This window comes from Pelophylax lessonae (assembly GCF_965119305.1).
Source record: "Pelophylax lessonae genome assembly, chromosome: 1".
Taxonomy (NCBI): Eukaryota; Metazoa; Chordata; class Amphibia; order Anura; family Ranidae; genus Pelophylax; species Pelophylax lessonae.
This window is the reverse complement of record NC_138768.1, coordinates 589,937,086-589,957,035: the sequence shown is the minus strand read 5'-3', so window position 1 is coordinate 589,957,035 and position 19,950 is coordinate 589,937,086. Positions and strand designations below refer to the sequence as shown.

The window sequence follows — 19,950 nt, the reverse complement described above, 5'->3', positions numbered from 1 at the left end:
TTTTGAGCATTTCTGTGAACTGAGAGGTGTCAGTATTTCTGTGGACTGAGAGGTGTCAGCACTGCCCAGTCTCTTTTTTTTTTTTTACTGCTCAACCACTCTCAGCTCTCAGCTCTCTATAACATGAAGGCTGTAGTTGAGTTGATAAAAGACTTGGGACTTAGTTCAAGATAAAAACTAGAAGGGCTGTCTGAGATAACACAGCAATGTGCCTTTCACACGGACGATCTGATCAGGTTCGCCTGCAAATTTTTCAGGCGAACCTGATTGGATGGTCCAAGTATCCCTACGGACTGGCAAGTTTAAACGGACCTTTATCCATTTACATCTGCCTGTCTCCTATCACTTTTTCTATGCTATTCATTCTTTTTCTCCTTCTTTGTATTATTTTGGGCATTTCTGTGGACTGAGAGGTGTCAATACTGCCCAGTGTCTTTTGGTAAATTGCTCAACCACTCTCACTCCCAGATCTCTATACCATAATGACTATAGTGGAGGTGATAAAAGACTTGGTCCAAGTAGCCCTACAGACTAACAAGTTTAAACGGACCTGTATCTAATTACATCTGCCTATCTCCAATCCATTCTGGTCCACTAAAAACAAACAGAAGAATATCTGTTCCTTTGTGTAGGCGGATCAGAGATAGTCAGGTGTAAATGGACAACTGGTCTATTTATTACCGACCACCCATAGTTCATAGCGGGCTCAGTTCGTGTCCACTCTGCATAAACTGAGCAGACATGGGCCTGTCATCCGCCTGCTCTGCCCAGTTGGGGATCAGTGGAAGGATCCCCTGTTGAGCAAAGTAGATCGGTCCTGTGTGAAAGGGGCCTAAGTGTGTAGAGAATGCAAGGAAGCTCTCAATTTCTTACAAGTGCAACTGTTTCCTTGTGCTTTGGTCCCCGGCAGTCAGTAGTAAATGTTTATCTTGCCTGGGTCCCTACTTACGAACAGTAAAAAAAAAAAAAAAAAAAATGTTAACTAAATTAGTTTCAATCAAATAGATCTAACAAAATGCTTTAAATTGTATACTTACTAGACCAAAAGAGAAGAAATAAGAAAGTTCATAAAATATATAGTTGTGCCTCACATTAGAGCTTTGATTGTACAAGTAGCCTAAAATACGGCACCTCTTTCTGCTTCCATCTGGAAGGAATATTACTCAGAAATTGGACTTGCATTACTTCCAGATTTCTATTGTGTATTTCCTTAATACATATGATTGAATGTTTGTTTTTCTAAAAAAAAAAATAAATAAAATAAAACAGAACGTTGCCTTTTCAGTCTTTTCCTACCATTTCACCTCATACCAATTATTTTGCTTTTGAGAGCCATAAGTAGAGCTTCAATCGCCATGGCAACATATCTCATGTTGGCTTTGAGGACTTTGAGGAATCCAACACTGCCCTGAAAAATGAATTCTTTTTATGAAAACATAAATGCAAGCTTGAAACATAAATTGCCTTTCTTGCGCTTACAAGTATTATTTCCTATTATTTAATTGATTTTTCTATTTGTTTTTCTTTTATCTTCATATTCTTTAGGAGTGAGCTTGCTGATTCCTGCTGGGGCAGTACCTCAGGGAAGAGTGTATGAAATGTATGTCACTGTTCACAGAAAGGAGAACATGAGGTAACTGTCTGCGTTTAACATCTGATTACTCTTACACAACGACATTGGTGGTCAATCCCCGCTCAAATAGAAACAAAATCCTCTTCTGATTTGAAGCACAGAACAAAGTATTTTTTGTCTCGTTCTAATTTATATATATATATATATATATATATATATATATATATATATATATATATATACAGTATCTCACAAAAGTGAGTACACCCCTCACATTTTTGTAAATATTTTATTATGACTTTTCATGTGACAACACTGAAGAAATGACACTTTGCTACAATGTAAAGTAGTGAGTGTACAGTTTGTATAACAGTGTAAATTCGCTGTCCTCTCAAAATAACTCAACACACATCCATTAACGTCTAAACTGCTGGCAACAAAAGTGAGTACACCCCTAAGTGAAAATGTCCAAATTAGTACCAAGGTGTCAATATTTTGTGTGGCCACCATTATTTTCTAGCACTGCCTTAACCCTCATGGGCATGGAGTTCACCAGAGCTTGATAGGCTGCCACTGGAGTCCTCTTCCACTCCTCCGTGACATTATTACAAAGCTGGTGAATGTTAGAGACCTTGCACTCCTCCACTTTCCATTTGAGGATGCCCCACAGAGGCTTAATAGGGTTTAGGTCTGGAGACATGCTTGGCCAGTCCATTACCTTTACCCTCAGCTTCTTTAGCAAGGCAGTCATCCTCTTGGAGATGTGTTTGGGGTCGGTATCATGTTGGAATACTGCCTTGTGGCCCAGTCTCCGAAGAGAGGGGATCATGCTCTGCTTCAGTATGTCACAGTACATGTTGGCATTCATTGTTCCCTCAGTGTGAAGCGTATGGTCTGAATACTGGCAGGCTGCCCCCCCTACCCCTTCAACCTCTGCAGCAATGCTGGCAGCCCTCATACATCCATTTCCCAAAGACAACCTCTGGATATGACGCTGAGCATGTGCACTCAACTTCTTTGGTTGGCCTGTTCTGAATGGAACCTGTCCTGGTAAATGGCTGTGTGGTCTTGGCCACCGTGCTGCAGCTCAGTTTCATGGTCTTGGCAATCGTCTTATAGCCTAGGCCATTTTTATGTAGAGCATTAATTCTTTTTTTCAGATCCTCAGAGAGTTCTTTGCCATGAGATGCCATGTTGAACTTCCAGGGACCAGTATGAGAGAGTGAGAGCGTTAACACCAAATTTAACACACCTGCTCCCCATTCACACCTAAGACATTGTAACACGAACAAGTCACATGACACTGGGGAGATAAAATGGCTAATTGGGCCCAATTTGCAAATTTTCACTTAGGAGTGCACTCACTTTTGTTTCCAACGGTTTAGACATTTTATATAGATTATAAAATGTCTAATGTGAGGGGTGTACTTACTTTTGTGAGATACTGTGTGTGTGTGTGTGTGTATATATATATATATATATATATATATATATATATATATATATATATATGTACTATATTACCAAAAGTATTGAGACGCCTGCCTTTACACACACATGAACTATTATCGCATCCCAGTCTTAATCCATAGGGTTCAATAATGTTTGTGAGGTCAGGCACTGATGTTGGACAAGAAGGCCTGGCTCACAGTCTCTGCACTAATTCATCCCAAAGGTGTTCTATCAGGTTGAGGTCAGGACTCTGTGCAGGCAAGTCAAATTCCTCCACCCTATACTCGCTCATCCATGTTTTTTGGGCCTTGTTTGTGCACTGGTGTGCAGTCATGTTGGAACAGGAAGGGGCCATCCCCAAACTGTTCCTACAAAGTTAGGAGCATGAAATTATCCAAAATGTTTTGGTATACTGACACCTTAAGAGTTACCTTCACTGGAACTAAGGGGACAAGCCCAACCCCTGAAAAACAACTCAACACCATAATCCCCACTCCACCAAATGATTTGGACCAGCGTAGAAAGCAAGGTCCATAAAGACATGGATGCGTGAGTTTGGGGCGGAGGAACTTGACTGGCCTGCACAAAGTCCTAACCTCAACCTGATAAAACACCTTTGGGACGAATTAGAGCGCAGACTGCGAGCCAGGCCTTCTTCTCCAATATCAGTGCCTGACCTCACAAATGTGCATCTTGATGAATTGCCAAACATTCCCATAGACGCACTCCTAAACCTTGTGGACAGCCTTCCCAGAAGATTTGAAGCTGTTATAGCTGCAAAGGGTGGGCCAACTCAATACTGAACCCTACGGACTTACACTGGACACGAGGATGCCATAAAGTTCATGTATATATGTGTGTATGTATGTATATATATATATATATATATATATATATATATATTTATATATATGTTATGGTCATGACAGGTAATCCGCTGCTGGAGACCATTTTTATATTGCTGTTGTCTTTATGATCCACACCGCTGGATAGTCAATAGGAAGTTTCCACATCACCTTGGAAGTGATGTAGCCCTGCAGAATAAGGACCCTCCTCCTCTGAGAAGATAGAAAATTCAGGACGGAGTTTAGCTTTGGACTATTGTTTTTATGTGAGTTTATAAGATTTTAGATTAGGTTTTTCCCTTTTAACTCAATTAGAAGGATGTGTGGAGTAAAGGTTGGAGGGAGTTAAGCTTAATTTTTTTTTTCTCATTGTAAAGATTTCTCTTCATCTTCCTGTCTTCTTGTAGACACAACAGAAAGAAAAAAGGACATTTTCATCCCAAACAGTTGTCCCTGGAACTGGTGTCCCTATTGAAAAATTTAGCATTTTATATTTGATCTAGTAACTCAAAACTGAGCTCAAAATTTTTCCTTCTCTTTTAGTCTATCATAATAAACTTCTAGTAATTTAGTCAAAAGATAAGACAAACAAGGAGTACATTACAGAGTCTGTATATGTAATTGGCAAGATTATACATAGAGTAATAAAGATTTGTAGCGTGAGGTGTCCATGGGAACAGAGGATCATGAGAAAGGAAATTTTTTTCAATTAATTTACCCCATAGGTCACCTTCACAGTCATTGACACAATGTACTTGTGGATTATAGCCTGTCTTCCAAGAAAAAATAAAACAGCAAGTCTGATATATTTTCAATAGTAAAGCATAATGAAAAATGCCATTTGTTTTGCTATGTTTATTTTAAATTGGGATATGTTAGTAACTTGCAATGTTTCTTTAAATTTAATTCCTATTATCTGCAGCACTCAAGTTAAAAAATAAAATTGGGATGACAGTTCTTAGATGAGAGAAAAGGCAGAAAGATGAAATAAGTAATAATGTCAAAACTGCAGTCTTCCTGCATGTGTTGTCGAATGCAGGTCTAATAATCTCAATCTTCAGGTACTGGGGGAAAGTCTTAGTGCTTAGACAACACACAAAGGTTAGTTATAGTTCAAGTATAATGAAGAATGCAGGCAAATAACAAACATGTAACAAATTTGAACTTTAGGAAATATGGCCTCAGTCTTTAGTCTCATACTGCTATATAGAATGGGTGGGTGGATGAAAAGTGAAGGTCTTTTCCATTCTTCAGTCAAGTGTTTATGGTAGCTGTAGATCACTGAGTCAGGAGTAGATGGGAGCTATTAATCAATGATGGATGGAATGAAGGTATTTAGATGAAACAGAGGGTACTGGGGGTAGACTACTTGCTTATACCATATCTGCCTCTGTCATATTACTCTACAAGAGCATGGCACAGGTGTCTGTGACATCCTCTACTGGTTCCATACAGGCCCACATAAATGTGGCAAACATGTCTAGAGTCATTCAATGGTAAAATTTTGCTTTGCTGATATTTTATTCTCTTAAATATCAGCTTGTCAATTTGTCAGATATTGTACAGCACCTTAATTACCATGGCAGGTGGTGAATGACTGAAAAGGACACAGGGAGGGCTAATGAGGTAAGTACAAATTTGTGTAGAGCACAGCATACAGAATGAGGCAGTGTAAAATAGGGAAAGTGTGGCATACAACAGTACAACGCTACCTCATTTTGCATACCAAGCTGTATGTTCCTTATTCTGCAATGCCTCATTTTGTATAACATGCTGTATGTTGCCAATTCCCCACTACCTCATTTGGTACACCATACTGTTTCCACACCATTTCCTATTCCACACCACTTCAAGCCATATGCCATGCTGTACATTCTGTATTCTTTGCTCCCTCTTATCATATGACATGCTGTATGTTCCCTGTTCTGCACTTCCTTATTCTTTAAGCTTGTTGTACATGTTATATTTCACCCTGCCTCATTCTGTATGCTGAACTTTAAATTGCATATACAGCATTGTATATTAAATGAAGCATCGTGAAATAGGGAAATACAACATAGTATTTAAAATGAGTCACTGCAGAATGTGGAACACTCAGCATGATATACAAAATGAGCCAGTGCAGAATGGAGTACATACAGCATGACATATGGAATGAAGTGGTGGTGAAAGGGAGAATAAAGCATAGCATGCAAGGAGAGGCATTGCAGAACAAAGAACATATAACATGGTTTGCAGAATGATGCATTGAAGAATAGGTAACATACAGTGTGACAAACAAAATTAGGTGTTGTGAAATAGGGAACATACAGTGTAGGGAAATGGAATGAGACTTGGTGGCACAGGGAATATACAGCATGGCATAAAGAACAAGGAGGTTGCTCAAGGAATGTGGAAGTGAAGAATAGGGAACGTACAATATGGCAAACAAAATAAAGAATTGCAACAAGGGGAACATATATCAGAGTGAGATAGTGAAGATTAGTTACAAGGTACCCTAAAAATGGCATACTTCTGCTGCTTACTCTAACCCCATCTAAATCTCAGTCAATGTGGGAACACACAATATTTGACAGCTCCCAAAATTATCACAGTCACTTGTAAACACAGAAGCCAGTAGAGGAAGTCTACCATTACTTGTTTCCTCTTCCAGGGGGAGAAACAGAGGCACAACAGTGCGCAGTGCAAGTAAGTGAACAGCGGGCGGCAGACGGTCACTAAGGGACACAACTTACCCCCCCCCTCCTCTGCTCCAGGCCTTATAGCAACTTGGTGGGTAAAGTGGTAGATAGATAGATAGATAGATAGATAGATAGATAGATAGATAGATAGATAGATAGATAGATAGATAGATAGATAGATAGATAGATAGATAGATAGATAGATAGATAGATAGATAGATAGATAGATAGATAGATAGATAGATAGATAGATAGATAGATAGATAGATAGATAGATAGATAGATAGATAGATAGATAGATAGATAGATAGATAGATAGATAGATAGATAGATCTTGATTACCTGTCACCTAAACAAATAACTTCCACAAATAAATACATTTCAGACAGCCAAAGAATAAAAAGTTCAATCATTCCTAAATATTTAAGTTAAAAATAACTTAAAATATAACTAATACTTTATATGCACTATTTTTCTAAGTTTTAAGTTCTTTTTTGCAACATGATCATCTTTACAAAACAGCTTTAACATTGAACTTTTTTCTTTACGTCGTCAATGTATACTATCCAGGTCCTTTCATGTTCACAAGCAGAATTATGTGCTTAGCTATTCTTGTCGACTAGATCAATGCGGCAAATTATTATTCAAGTGGCAGTGCTGCCAAAACTTATTATTTCATGTGACTGTGTAGTACAGATGCATTCTTCACAATGAATTGGTTTATGGACACAGTCTAATCTTCTTACATCTCTTCGAGTCATGTACAGCACTGGGAGAGAATCCATCAGTTGAAAGCATGTGATTCACAACTACCAGTGCAAATGTTCCTTTGACCTACTTAATTAACCAGTTCTTTCATAATTAGGGGAATGTACCTGCCTATTGGAGTTGGAATGCCTTAATATTTTTTATTCTCAAACAAATATTTAAAAATTATTTGTGGGAGAGATTAAAAACATAAGGCGCCAGTTTTGAAATTTTCCATCTAACATTTTAAAAGTGGTATAAACTCAAGTCAGCACATTTACATAATAGTAAAACAAAAAAAGAACTTGTCTTGCTTAGCATTAGCCTGGGCTACCTTAAAAAAAATCCTTATGTAATAGCACACAACTAAAGGCATATTTTTATTTGTGGCAAGGTGAAGATGCCACAGGGGTGACAGGGGGTTCACAGTTCTTCAGTTTATCAACCTTTTTATGATGTTTTAGATTATTCATCTATCCTAAACATTTAATATAGGACAATCATTTTATAAAAAAGAAATGTAAATTATAGTACTACAAATAATAATAATCATATTCTTGTAAATATTGTCTATATTTCCTCATGGTGTCAGCAGATTCATTTAAGTTGATGACTACTGAATCTTTAATAAATACACAGCAATCAGTTTTTTTGCGCCATTTCTATTGCTTTAGGTGGAAAATATATCCACTGGTTCTCCAACAGTGTTTGACTTGGGTGTACTTACTGGTTCTCCAACATAGTTTGAGGTTGATGTATATACCAGCTCTCCAAAAAAATATGAAGTGGGGGTGTATGCTACATTTGAGAAGTGAACATGTTTGTATTTCCTTCCTAGAAGGCGTAGGGTGGAAGGTCACAGGCCCTGAGTAACACTGTTTAATCACTAGCCACCTAAACTTCAAGGATAAAGCCTGGTACACACTATTCGTTTTTTTTTTTTTCGTTTAACCCAGTGGGATGATCAAAAAAAGAAAACTGAAGAGCTCGGGAGGAGCCTCTGTACTAACTATGTAATGTTGGCACAGCATTTTTATTTTTATTTATTTATTTCAGGTACTTATATAACGCTGTCAATTTACGCAGTGCTTTACATATGCATTACACATTCACATCAGTCCCTGCCCTTGAGGAGCTTACAATCTAAGGTCCCTAACTCTCATACATACACAGTAGGGCCAAATTATTATTATTTTTTTATACAGGATCCAATTAACCTACCAGCATTGGCTAAGAGCGCTGATCAGATACCAATTGACAGACCTTTTTTGGTCATTCCCCTTCTGTCGGACTGGCTGCCACACACACAGGCTGAATGTCAGGCGGTTTCTATTGAACCGGCCAATGCCACCTAATAATTGTCACGTGTGTACAGCCCTTAAGGGCTGGCATGGAACTCTATGGGGATCTCAAAAGATAAATTGACCCCAGTTGACTTTCCATCATTTACTGACTCCATTTTGACCCCTGACCATGTTATAGACCACTTGGACAGACTCATTGATCCTTGGGAATTAATATTGACCACTTTGGGAAATAGGTTGAACTTGCAGAGGGTATGAAAAACGGGTCCAACATTGCAGAGCATTGTGTTTTTCGCAAACAGTTTAGTGTGTCACTCTTGAATTCAATGCTAGACATCATCACTGGTTAACTTCATTTGTTTATTTTAAACACTATTGAAAAACAAAAAGATCATGTTTTAAGCTTTAAGACCCCGTTCACACTGGGGCGATCCGACTTGCCGGGCGACCTCACAGGTCGCGGCGCGCAGCTCGCACCGCGACCTCGGAGCGGCCGGCACAGACTTCATAACATTGAAGTCAATGCAGGTCGCTCCAGGTCGCCCCAAAGAAGCTCCGGACCCTTTTTCTAAGTCGGAGCGACTTGTGTCGCTCCTATTAGAACGGGTCCACAGCTTCTCTATGGCAGGCGACCTACGGCGACCTGTCAGGCGACCTACGGCGACCTGTCAGGCGACCAAGTTGCCTGACAGGTCGCCCCAGTGTGAACGGGGTCTAAATCCACAAAACTTTTATATCAAATTTAAATTAAATATAGTGATGTGACACAGCAAAATATAATAAAAAAGTAAAGCTTATAAAACAATAAAGCTTTTGGGGTTTTTTTTGTTTGTTTTTAGAACAACCAAAAATAGCTTTTGGTAATTCTAAACTTTCCTTTATTGCAATTAATGTATTATTCACAACAGCAAGTATTTTTTCCTAAGTTATATAGGTAATTGCTTACTTAATTTTGTGTTTGATATTAGCTTATGTTTGAAGGGTCCCTTTTTTATTCCACATGGATCTTCTGACATTCTGTTGTTTTGTCTTATTACTGTATAATTTTATGTTCTTGTCGTAATGTGTGGCTGCCACTAAATTCAATCCCTGGTGATCTTCACTTTAGTGTGCACTTGTCGAGATGATCATGCTTCTCAAGTGGCTTTCTCCACTGTAGAAGTGGCATTGAGGTCATGATAGCCTTTAAAAAGAGACTGTTTGGATTGCAACAAAGGAAGCTACTTGAGCTAAGCAAAGTCATAAAATACGCTCAAAAGTGAGGAAGTGTAGAGGCAGTGTGGAATTATAATAGATGCTCTTATTAAAATACAGACCCTATTTTGCTTTGAGAACACATTCTATTGGATTACAAAATAGCCTCTGTAACATCATTGTAAATTTTTGTTTTCAAGAAAGAAATATGTTTAGCACAAGTACATATAAACCAATTCTTAAAACGTGAATTAAAAAAAAAATAGATCAGATGATTCACATAGTACACATCACAGCAATATGCAGTAACCCACAGCAGCCAACCTGTTGATAATAAAGGCCCCAAAGCAAGTAGCGAGCCTGTAAAGATTCTGACCTGCATTCCAGTTCCTCCTAAATGAGAATCAACATGACAGCCAGAAAACATGCATTTTTAGATGGGGTCAAAAATATATTTTTTCTCATGAAAGATAATGGCCACCATAGACTAATTTTAATTGATAAAACCTGACACGTGTCACCACAGAACCTAAGCTTTCTTTGAATGCTCCCATGAAGTTCTGGCTTTCATACAGCGTCAGCACAGATTTTAGTTACTGATGTTTACTAGAATCCTGAAACATTGTTTTTTTTTTTCTTGTTAACATTTTGATAACCTTGGGGATATGTTGATGTTTTTTGAAGTTTAGTGTATCGGTCACAGTTCATTATGGCACAAAAAACATGCTTAGAGTTGGGTACTGAATCCAGTAGAGACCTCTGTGACACAAAACTTTTTGAGGTTTAGACAGAATGTGCCACATGATCTGTTCACATAGGCAAAGACTGTGTTAATTAACGTCTAGATAAGACAAATAAGTTCAAGAAGGCTTGTAGATGGCTCCCATAGGCTTATCTGGCCACAGATTGGTAAATAATCTATTTGAAAGCCATTCATCTATAATTTAAACATTTTCAAACAATTATATTTTTATATTAGCAGGACCACTTTGTCATACTAAAATACGCCATTAAACAAGTGATGGCAGCTCGATATCTATTCGGTCATTTTGTGATCAAACTAGTGAAAGATGATTTCTGATTGGCTGCTATGAGACAGTTCCTAGGACTTTTTCATTTAAGCTGTAAATGCATTACCTCTGCTAATAGAAGTTGTACCATCAGGGTATATCTGTTTATTTTCCTTTGTTCTGTTTCAGTTTTTGCACATTAGTCTCAAATGTCTTGCCCTACAAAAGCATATTACAATCTGCTCACTTGGGGCATGTAATTAAACATAGCTTATTTGAGCTCTACTATACATTTTGGCTGCTTTTATTCAAAGGGCAAAACAAAAACAGGGCTTATTTCAGTAAACGTGTATAAATTTGATTCTTTACCACGAAGAACATAAACCTGATCAGAACCTTAATGAGAAAAGCAGTCAGGATAAAATTGCTAGTAAACCCACATGATATAAGGTTGTGCACTCTTGGAATTGCTTTTTTAAATTGTGAACTGCAGAAGTTTGTGTGCTGAAGGTTTGAGTCTGTTGCTAGCAGGTGAATCCAGGTTTTTATCAGTGAATGGGAACAGCTGTTTCCATTTGATGGAATAGCATTGTTTGTAATGACTAGTCAGTGCTTGGAGCACATAGAAGCTTGGACAGGCTTTTTCTATTTTGGGCCCTTTCACACGGGCGATCCGATCAGATCCGCCTGTCAGTTTTTTAGGCGGATCTGATCGGATCCTCCATGCAGCTCTATGGGGTAGCGGATGTCAGCGGAGACACCTCCGCTGACACCAGCTGCCATCCGTGTCCGATCCTGTCCGTGAAATCTGGATGGAAACCCTATTTTTCCATCCGTTCAGTGATCGGATGAGAGCGGACAGGCGGTCCGCTCTCATCCGATCCCCCATAGAGGGCAGCGGGGGCTGTGACACCTCCCTCTCCGCTCTGCAAGCGGAGACGGAGCTGTCATCCGCCAGCTCAGCGGGGATCGCGGATCGACCGTGTGAAAGAGGCCTTAGGCCCAAACTTTATAGATTTTTGAATATAAAACCAAAATCCACATTGCATATTTAGGCCTCATGCACACTGGACGTTTTTACAGCTGCTGCTTTTGGCATCAGACTTTTTTTTTTTCTACAGCCAATAAATGCCCCAGCATGTTATCCTATGTGTCCATGCACACATAGGCAGTTATCAGCAGTTTTTGGCAGGGGCAGTTTCTGGTTGTAAAAAAAAAAAAATGAAAACTAGTGGCGTAAAAATGTTTAGCAGTAAAAACGCTCTAACTTTGATAAACGCTGATAAACACCGCTAACTGGCATTTTTGACATTTTTGATTCCATTGCTTTTTGCAGGTTCTGTTTTGAGGTGTCGTTCATGGAACATAGCCTGGGTTTACACTGGTGCATGCTGAACACCGCATGTGATTTGCCTCAAAAATGCACCGCATACCTGTGCACATCCCCTGTGATGTCTGTGCGATGTGATTTGAGCCATATATTTTGTATGGCTCAAATTGCATCACATTTGCACCAAAATGTTGTAGGACCCTTTTTTTCCCCCACACCTAAAGCTGGATACACACTATACAATTGTCTTTAGATTTTTTCCTTTAGGTTTACCAAAACCATATAATATGAGGTCAAACTTCAACACTTTCAATTTGTATGCAATCGGGCAGGCCCTTGCACTACATAGTTGAAGGTAATTCTAAGGGAAATCAAACAACAAAAGTTGTATAGTGTGTATCCAGCTTTAATCTTATCTCATGGGTGTGAACACTCATGTGATGCAACTCTGGCAAGCATTGTCTGGCAAGCATTGCATTGTGGGAAAGTTGGAGTTACTAAAATAGCAGAGAGGTGATTTTTAGCTAAAAATGACAAGAAATGCTGAAAAATGCGAATACAAAAAAATGGAAAAACACATAAAAACTCACTACAAAGCTACTGGCGTATTTATAACGTCCAGTGTGCATGAGGCCTTAATATTGAATCAAGCGTTTTGCTTGTAATATGTTTGCCTGTAGATATATTTTATAAGGCAAGGACAAGTATTACAATTTTTAACAGAATTGAAACTTTGGTCAGTTAACATAAACCTGTAAAGTATTTTTATAGGTGCAAGAAGTACTTAAAACTAATTTTCTCAACTCTGTAAATCAAACCATAAAATGCATCCATTTACTTTAATTCTGAGTTACTCATTCATTTTCCAGGCCACCCATAGAAGACAGTCAGACACTTCTAACTCCTGTTGTAACTTGTGGGCCACCGGGAGCCTTGATGACTAGACCAGTCATTATCACGATGCATCACTGTGCAGAGACAAATACAGAAGACTGGAAGATCCAGCTGAAAGAGCAATCTATACAAGGCCAATGGGAGGTAAGTGACACGCTAAGGTTACATGAAGGCAGAATCCATTCCTGAAGGCAAAATAGTTTACAGTATTAGATAAAATAGAGTTAGACCAGCTAATACTAACTGTGGAAGAGTTGTAAACACAAAAATCTTATTTAGTAGAGCACTATAAGGTGATATAAGGCAAACCTGTAAGTTTATTATAGTTTTTTTTTTTTTTTATCCAGCGCGCATCGGGGAAAGTCTGTGTCGGCCGTGTCCCTTGGACACAGCCAATCACATATCGTGGAGAATGGCCAATCACAGCGGCCATTTGCCACGTGATCGGAACGTCCAATGAGAGATGATCTCAAATGTAAACATATGAGATCATCTCTCATTGCCAGCTCTCCTTCCTCACACAGAGACTGTGTGTGAGGAAGAGGTGAGCCGATCAACGGTTAGGGGACACAGAGAAATGTAACCAGGGCACTGATCACCAGTGCCCTGATTACACAAGAGGAAATAAAATGCCATCAGTGCCCACAGTGCTTGCCATCAGTGCCCCCCATCAGTGCCCACAATCAGTGCCCATAGTGCTGCCAGTCAGTGCCCATCAGTGCCTGCTCATCTAGGCACTGATGGGCACTGACTAGCAGCACTATGGGCACTGAGTGTGGGCACTGATGGTGCTGCCCATCAGTGCTTATCAGTGCCGCCCATCAGTGCTCATCAGTGCCGCCCATCAGTGCTCTTCAGTGCCATCTTCCAGTGTCCATCAGTGCCACCCATCAGTGTCCATCAGTGCCGCCTCTCAGTGCCCATCAGTGCCGCCCGTCAGTGCCGCCTCTCAGTGCCCAGCAATGCCACCTCAGTGCCCAGCAGTGCCGCCTCTCAGTGCCCATCAGTGCCGCCTATCAGTGCTCATCAGTGCCGCCTATCAGTGCTCATCAGTGCCACCTATCAGTGATCATCAGTGCGGCATATTAGTACCTCCTCATCAGTGCCACCTCATCAGTGCCCATAAGTGCCACCTCATCAGTGCCCATCAGTGCAGCCTATCAGTGCCCATCAGTGCCGCCTCATCAGCGCACATCAGTGAAGGAGAAAAATGTATTTATTTTCAAAATTTACTCACAGAAAATAAGAAAAACTTTTTTTTTTCAAAATTTTCTGTCTTTTTTCTTTTTTTTTGTAAGAAATAAAAAACCCAGAGGTGATCAAATACCACCAAAAGAAAACTCTATTTGTGTGAAAAAAATGATACAAATTTCATATGGGTGCAGTGTAGCATGACCACACAATTGTCATTCAAAGCGTGAGAGCGATGAAAGCTGAAAATTGGCCTGGGCAGGAAGGGGGCAGTAAAATATTAATTCAGGTTGATATGGGATCTACCCTTTGTACATTGCTCAATTCTCTGATACCCAAGATTATTTACGTATGTTATAGTATTATGCTAAAACTTTCACTATAATTAATACTTAACCACTTCCCCCAAACCGGCGTATCTGTATGTCGGCTTGAGGAAGTGACTGTACCCGGGTGATGCCTGTAGCTGCAGCCATTAACCCGGTGCCGTTTTCTAGAGCCGGCCGTCGGTTTTCTGATGATAACAACTGATGCAGCTTGGCAGCCGCTTGGATGCCCCCCCCCCTCCTGCTGCCTTCCGCCGCCCTGCCCGGGTCTCCCATCCCATCTGGGACCCCGAGCAACCAGCCAGCATGTCAACTAGCTGGTTAGAGTCCCGAACGATCAAGTTTACTCGGCTGCTAACAGCGCTGATTTTCTGATGATAACAACTGATGCAGCTTGGCAGCCGCTTGGATGCCCCCCCCCCTCCTGCTGCCTTCCGCCGCCCTGCCCGGGTCTCCCATCCCATCTGGGACCCCGAGCAACCAGCCAGCATGTCAACTAGCTGGTTAGAGTCCCGAACGATCAAGTTTACTCGGCTGCTAACAGCGCTGATTTTAAAAAACTGACAGTATTCAAAAAAGACCCCCGATCCCTCCATAAAGAGTACTTGTCACTACCTATTACTGTCATAAGTGATGTTTACATTCCTTGTGACAGCAATAAAAGTGATCAGATTTATTTATTTATTTTTTTAAGGAAGAGTGTGAAAAACTAAAAACTAAAATAAATAGGAAAAAAAATAAATACATTTTAAAGCGCCCCCATCCCCGTGAGCTTGCGCACCAAATAAAACGTAAGTCGCGCTTGCAAATGTAAAGGGTGTTAAAATCACATGCGCGAGGTATCGCCGCTATCATCAGAGAGCAATAATTCTAGCAAAATGTAACTCTAAACTGGTAACCGTTAAAAATTCAAAGCATCGCCTATGGAGATTTCTAAGTACCATCGTTTCTCGCCATTCCACAAGTGCGTACAATTTTGAACCGTAACATGTTAGGTATCTGTTTACTCTGTGTGACATCATCTTTTACAATATACAAAAAAATTGGGCTAACTTTACTGTTTTAGTTTTTTTTATTTTAATTTCAGCGAAGTGTATTTTTTCCCAAAAAATTGTTCAAATACTAAGTGACAAAAAATATTTCAATGACCGCCATTTCATTCTCCAGAGTCTTTGCTAAATATATATATATTTATATATATATATATATATATATATATATATATATATAATGTTTGGGGTTCTAAGTAATTTTCTAGGAAAAAATACTGAGTTTAACTTGTAAACAACATGTGTCAGAAATAGGCCTGTTCCATAAGTGTTTTTTTTTTTCATTTTGGATAGAGTAAGGGAGGGTTATAACCCCTGTCAGATTTCTTTCCCATTGCAGAGATTTCCCCTTCACTTTCTGTCCCATAGCCAAACAAGAAGTGAGAGGAAATCCCTACAAATTAAAGGAATCTCTTTGGGCCCCCCAGGTCACCATTTGAAGATTTCCTCTCTATTACTTTTCTGGGGAAAACTCAAAATGTGGGATTTTCTTTTACTTTTACTTTCAATGATAATAGTAAACATTACAAATAGAGAGGGCGAATCTCCCTAATGGAGGCACAGACAGCAATAAAAACTGACAAGCTTTCTGTGCCTTTAGTTATACTTTAAGTCTCATTTTGTATAATTGAACTGCTATTTATTTAAATGTATTAAAATGTTATCTGAAAATATGGAATGTACCTATGATTTTAGAGGTATGGATTTTAGCGGTATGGATTTTGTCTGTTACTAACTGAGCAATCGTGTAGCACCTAGTTACTGAAATCGTGTAGCACCTAGTTACTGAAATTGTGTAGCACCTAGTTACTGAAATTGTGTAGCACCTAGTTACTGAAATCGTGTAGCACCTAGTTACTGAAATTGTGTAGCACCTAGTTACTGAAATTGTGTAGCACCTAGTTACTGAAATTGTGTAGCACCTAGTTACTGAAATCGTGTAGCACCTAGTTACTGAAATTGTGTAGCACCTAGTTACTGAAATTGTGTAGCACCTAGTTACTGAAATTGTGTAGCACCTAGTTACTGAAATCGTGTAGCACCTAGTTAGTGAAATAGGTTTGTATTAGCCTTGCAGCCCAGGATCCTGGCTTCAGATCCCATGAAGGGTATGCATGTTTGTATGCTCTCACTTGTTTGCATAGGCATCCTCTGGGTACTCCAGTTTCCTCCCACTATTTAAAAAAATACTGATAGTCGAAATTACTTCCTACCTACCTAGCCCCGGTGTGTATGAGTGCAGTGGGGGTATTATTATTATTATGATTCTTCGGGGGAACAGTAATAGATGTAAATTGATGTGTGTACTACTTAAAATTGCTGTGTAATATTTTATATATTAATATATTACTGACCAATAAATGCATAAATAGCTAATATTGTTTCATCGAGGAAAAGTTAACAAACATTTCCTTAGTGTATTGGTGGCCACATATTTTGATATGTTTATTCAATCAATAGTTCATTGACGGCCAGTTCACACCATAGCAACAAAGTCTGGATGCGTTCCAGAAGCTTTTCTGCATGCACATTTTTGACGCGTTCTAGTGCGTATTTGATGCGGTTTTGGTGCTTTTTTTTTTTTTTTTGCAGTCCAGTGCATTTTTCCCCCCTCTTTTTTTTTTTTTTTAACCCTAAATAAGAACTTATGTGTTCCATTGCATTTAGGTGTGCTCCAGTGTATTTTGATGCATTTTACAGTGTTTTAGTACAGTCCAGTGCAGGAAAAATACAGCATGTTCTTTCAAATACAAGTTTTATTGAGGCAGAAAATTGCAGACATTTCAAACCGTACAGAAATGGTGTAAATGCCTAAACTAACCGAAGTACAGAAAGAACGATCTCGTACTCAACAAAGGTACATAGCCTGTAAGTCTGACCTTTCTCCCGCCCGCTTTTGTGAATTGAGAAAAGGAAAGCAGATAGAGCAGGCAAGATAAAAAAAGGGAGAGGGGGCAGACAAGAAGGGGGGAGGGGGGGGAAGTCAAGGGACAAGGGAAGGGGAGTGGGAGAACAAGGGAAAGAAGGGCAAAGGGGTCCACCATGGAAGAGTTATAACGGGGAGGACCCTAGATCATACAAAAGGGAACTAACCACTCAACAAGGCAGCCCCCTCCTCAGAAACCCCGAACACGTCCCAATTACGCCAAAGAGAGGCATATTTCTCGTGCTGGTATCGTGAAGACCAAACCAGGTCCTCCGTCCTACTGATGGCCTCCACTTTAATGCAGCATGTTCTTCCTTTTCTTCTGGAACTGGAACGCACTGGAACTGCAAGCTCTGGATGAGAACTATGCCATTGGAAACCATATAATCTACTTTCCATGCATTTTTGATGCAGAATAAAAAATGCACTGGACTGCATGTGGGGTGAACTAGCCCTGAAACAAAACTGATCAAATTGAATAAAAATTGTGAACCAAAAAGTGAGCTCCTGATTGATTTTGGCTCTGTCAAGTTATTTGGCCTATGGTGGAATTTTGTCGATCGCTTTTGATCTATCGAAAAAACATCTGCATGTTTAATAGAACCATTCATAACACAGATTAAACACAGATTAACAAAGATTTCCCCACTGTTCCAGCTGGGGAAAAAAAAATTAAAAGTCAGCAGCTACAAATCCTGTAGCTGCTGACTTTAAATATATAGACACTTACCTGACCAGGAACCCCGTGATGTCAGCACCCCAGCCGATTTTCACATCGGCTGACGGTTGCTGTCACCACCATTCATTCTAAGGGAAACTGGCAGTGAAGCCTTTCGGCTTCACAGCCAGTTCCCTAATGCGCATGCGCGGAGCACTCTGCACATTTTTTATTGACTCGTCAGTAGGGGAAGGAGGAGGGGACTGAACTTCCGAGGGAAAGCACTGCAGCGCTGTCTCCCAGAAATAGGGAAGGGTACCTGTAAAAAACAGGTACCCGTTCCCCCCTCTCCCCTGAAAGGTGGCAAATGTGGCACCGGAGGAAGGTAGGAAGCAGATGAGCTAAGGTTCCATTTTTAGGTGAAACTGTACTTTAAGTAAACAGTGTTTTTATTTGTAGATCACTTATATTTATGATTGATAGATCAATTTTTTGATCAATAGATTTGGTCAATATATTTGATCAATAGATTCTGCGAAATGCAGAACTATATTTTATCATTGAATAATTTCAATAATGATAGATTGTTTGTTTGAGATGATTTGTATTGGGTCAATTACAAAGCACTTCATATATGGCCATCATGACATTATTGGCACGGACTTATGTGTGATTTGCCATATCAATCAGTCAGGAATCATCTTTGATGAGTACGACGACTTTAAAGGTGAATCTTTATTTATCACTATGGACAATTGCATAGTATTAAATATTGTTAACTCTCTGTGCTGTTTCACTATTTCATATTATTACATGCATAAATAAGCAAACACATAGAAAAAAAAAATATATATATATATATATATATATATATTAACATTTAATTATAAAAATGTGACCAAGCATTTTATCATAAATGTATGTAATAATCTCATTTTAACAATTAAAATTGCTGTTCTGGATGGGATAAATGACTGTCTAATGCCTCTAGTCAGCTAGTTGTTTTCTTTTCTCAGTAGTACAGTTTGAAAAGAGGAAAAATTGTTGTATGCTTTTGGCACTAGCACCCCATAGTGGCGAAGGTTTGAAAGCGTAGTTTGATTGCCTTTGGCCATATTAATATCAAGGCTTCTTAAAAATCAATAGGCATTGTCAGATTTATTTGCTCACATTTCAGTCCAGATACTTTCCGCTGGGTAAATTTTAACGTTTTTTTTAATAAAAGCGAGAAAATAACACCATATTTATTTATACTGCGCCAACACAAACACAAATATAGTGAAAATGTTTCAGACATCCTATTCAAACAAAGAACATTTTTCTCAAAATAATGAGCCAAGATGATAAAATCAGATGGCTTAACAATTCAGAGGTAAAATAAAGCAATTTTATGAGAATGATCATTCGTGGCTTACCGGCTAACAACATTTCAAATGACTACTGAATGCATAAAATAGAAAATTAAATAACTTTTTTCATTTTATTTAGTTAGGAAGTTAGGGTCTCTTTCCTTTTCCTTAATTCATGTATTTTGTATGGGGGTTCTGCATTGAGCTATACATTTTCATAAAAAATAAATACATTGGCATTTATTTAGTGATATACAAAAGTAGGGACTTCTGGTGGAACTGTGAACTTGTGCAAACACCCAGTCAGTTTTATAGAGGGGGAAATATAGACATATCTATTGGTGACCTCTTTTTAAAAATGCAAACTGCATGGCTCTCTCTGGCCTCTTAACTCTCTGGGTCAGCAGCTAGTAGAGACAG

The 19,950-nt window shown here is 39.2% G+C and overlaps 1 protein-coding gene across 2 annotated transcripts in view; it reads left to right on the top strand.

Annotated features, from left to right (window-relative positions):
• UNC5C (unc-5 netrin receptor C) overlaps window positions 1-19,950 on the top strand; it is a 514,725-nt gene that overhangs the window by 476,445 nt on the left and 18,330 nt on the right. For both annotated transcript variants that reach the window (XM_082243646.1, XM_082243645.1), the window contains 2 exons: window positions 1,546-1,633; window positions 13,006-13,174. In XM_082243646.1, the coding sequence (XP_082099772.1) occupies window positions 1,546-1,633; window positions 13,006-13,174 (257 nt within the window). The remainder of the gene's footprint in view (window positions 1-1,545; window positions 1,634-13,005; window positions 13,175-19,950) is intronic.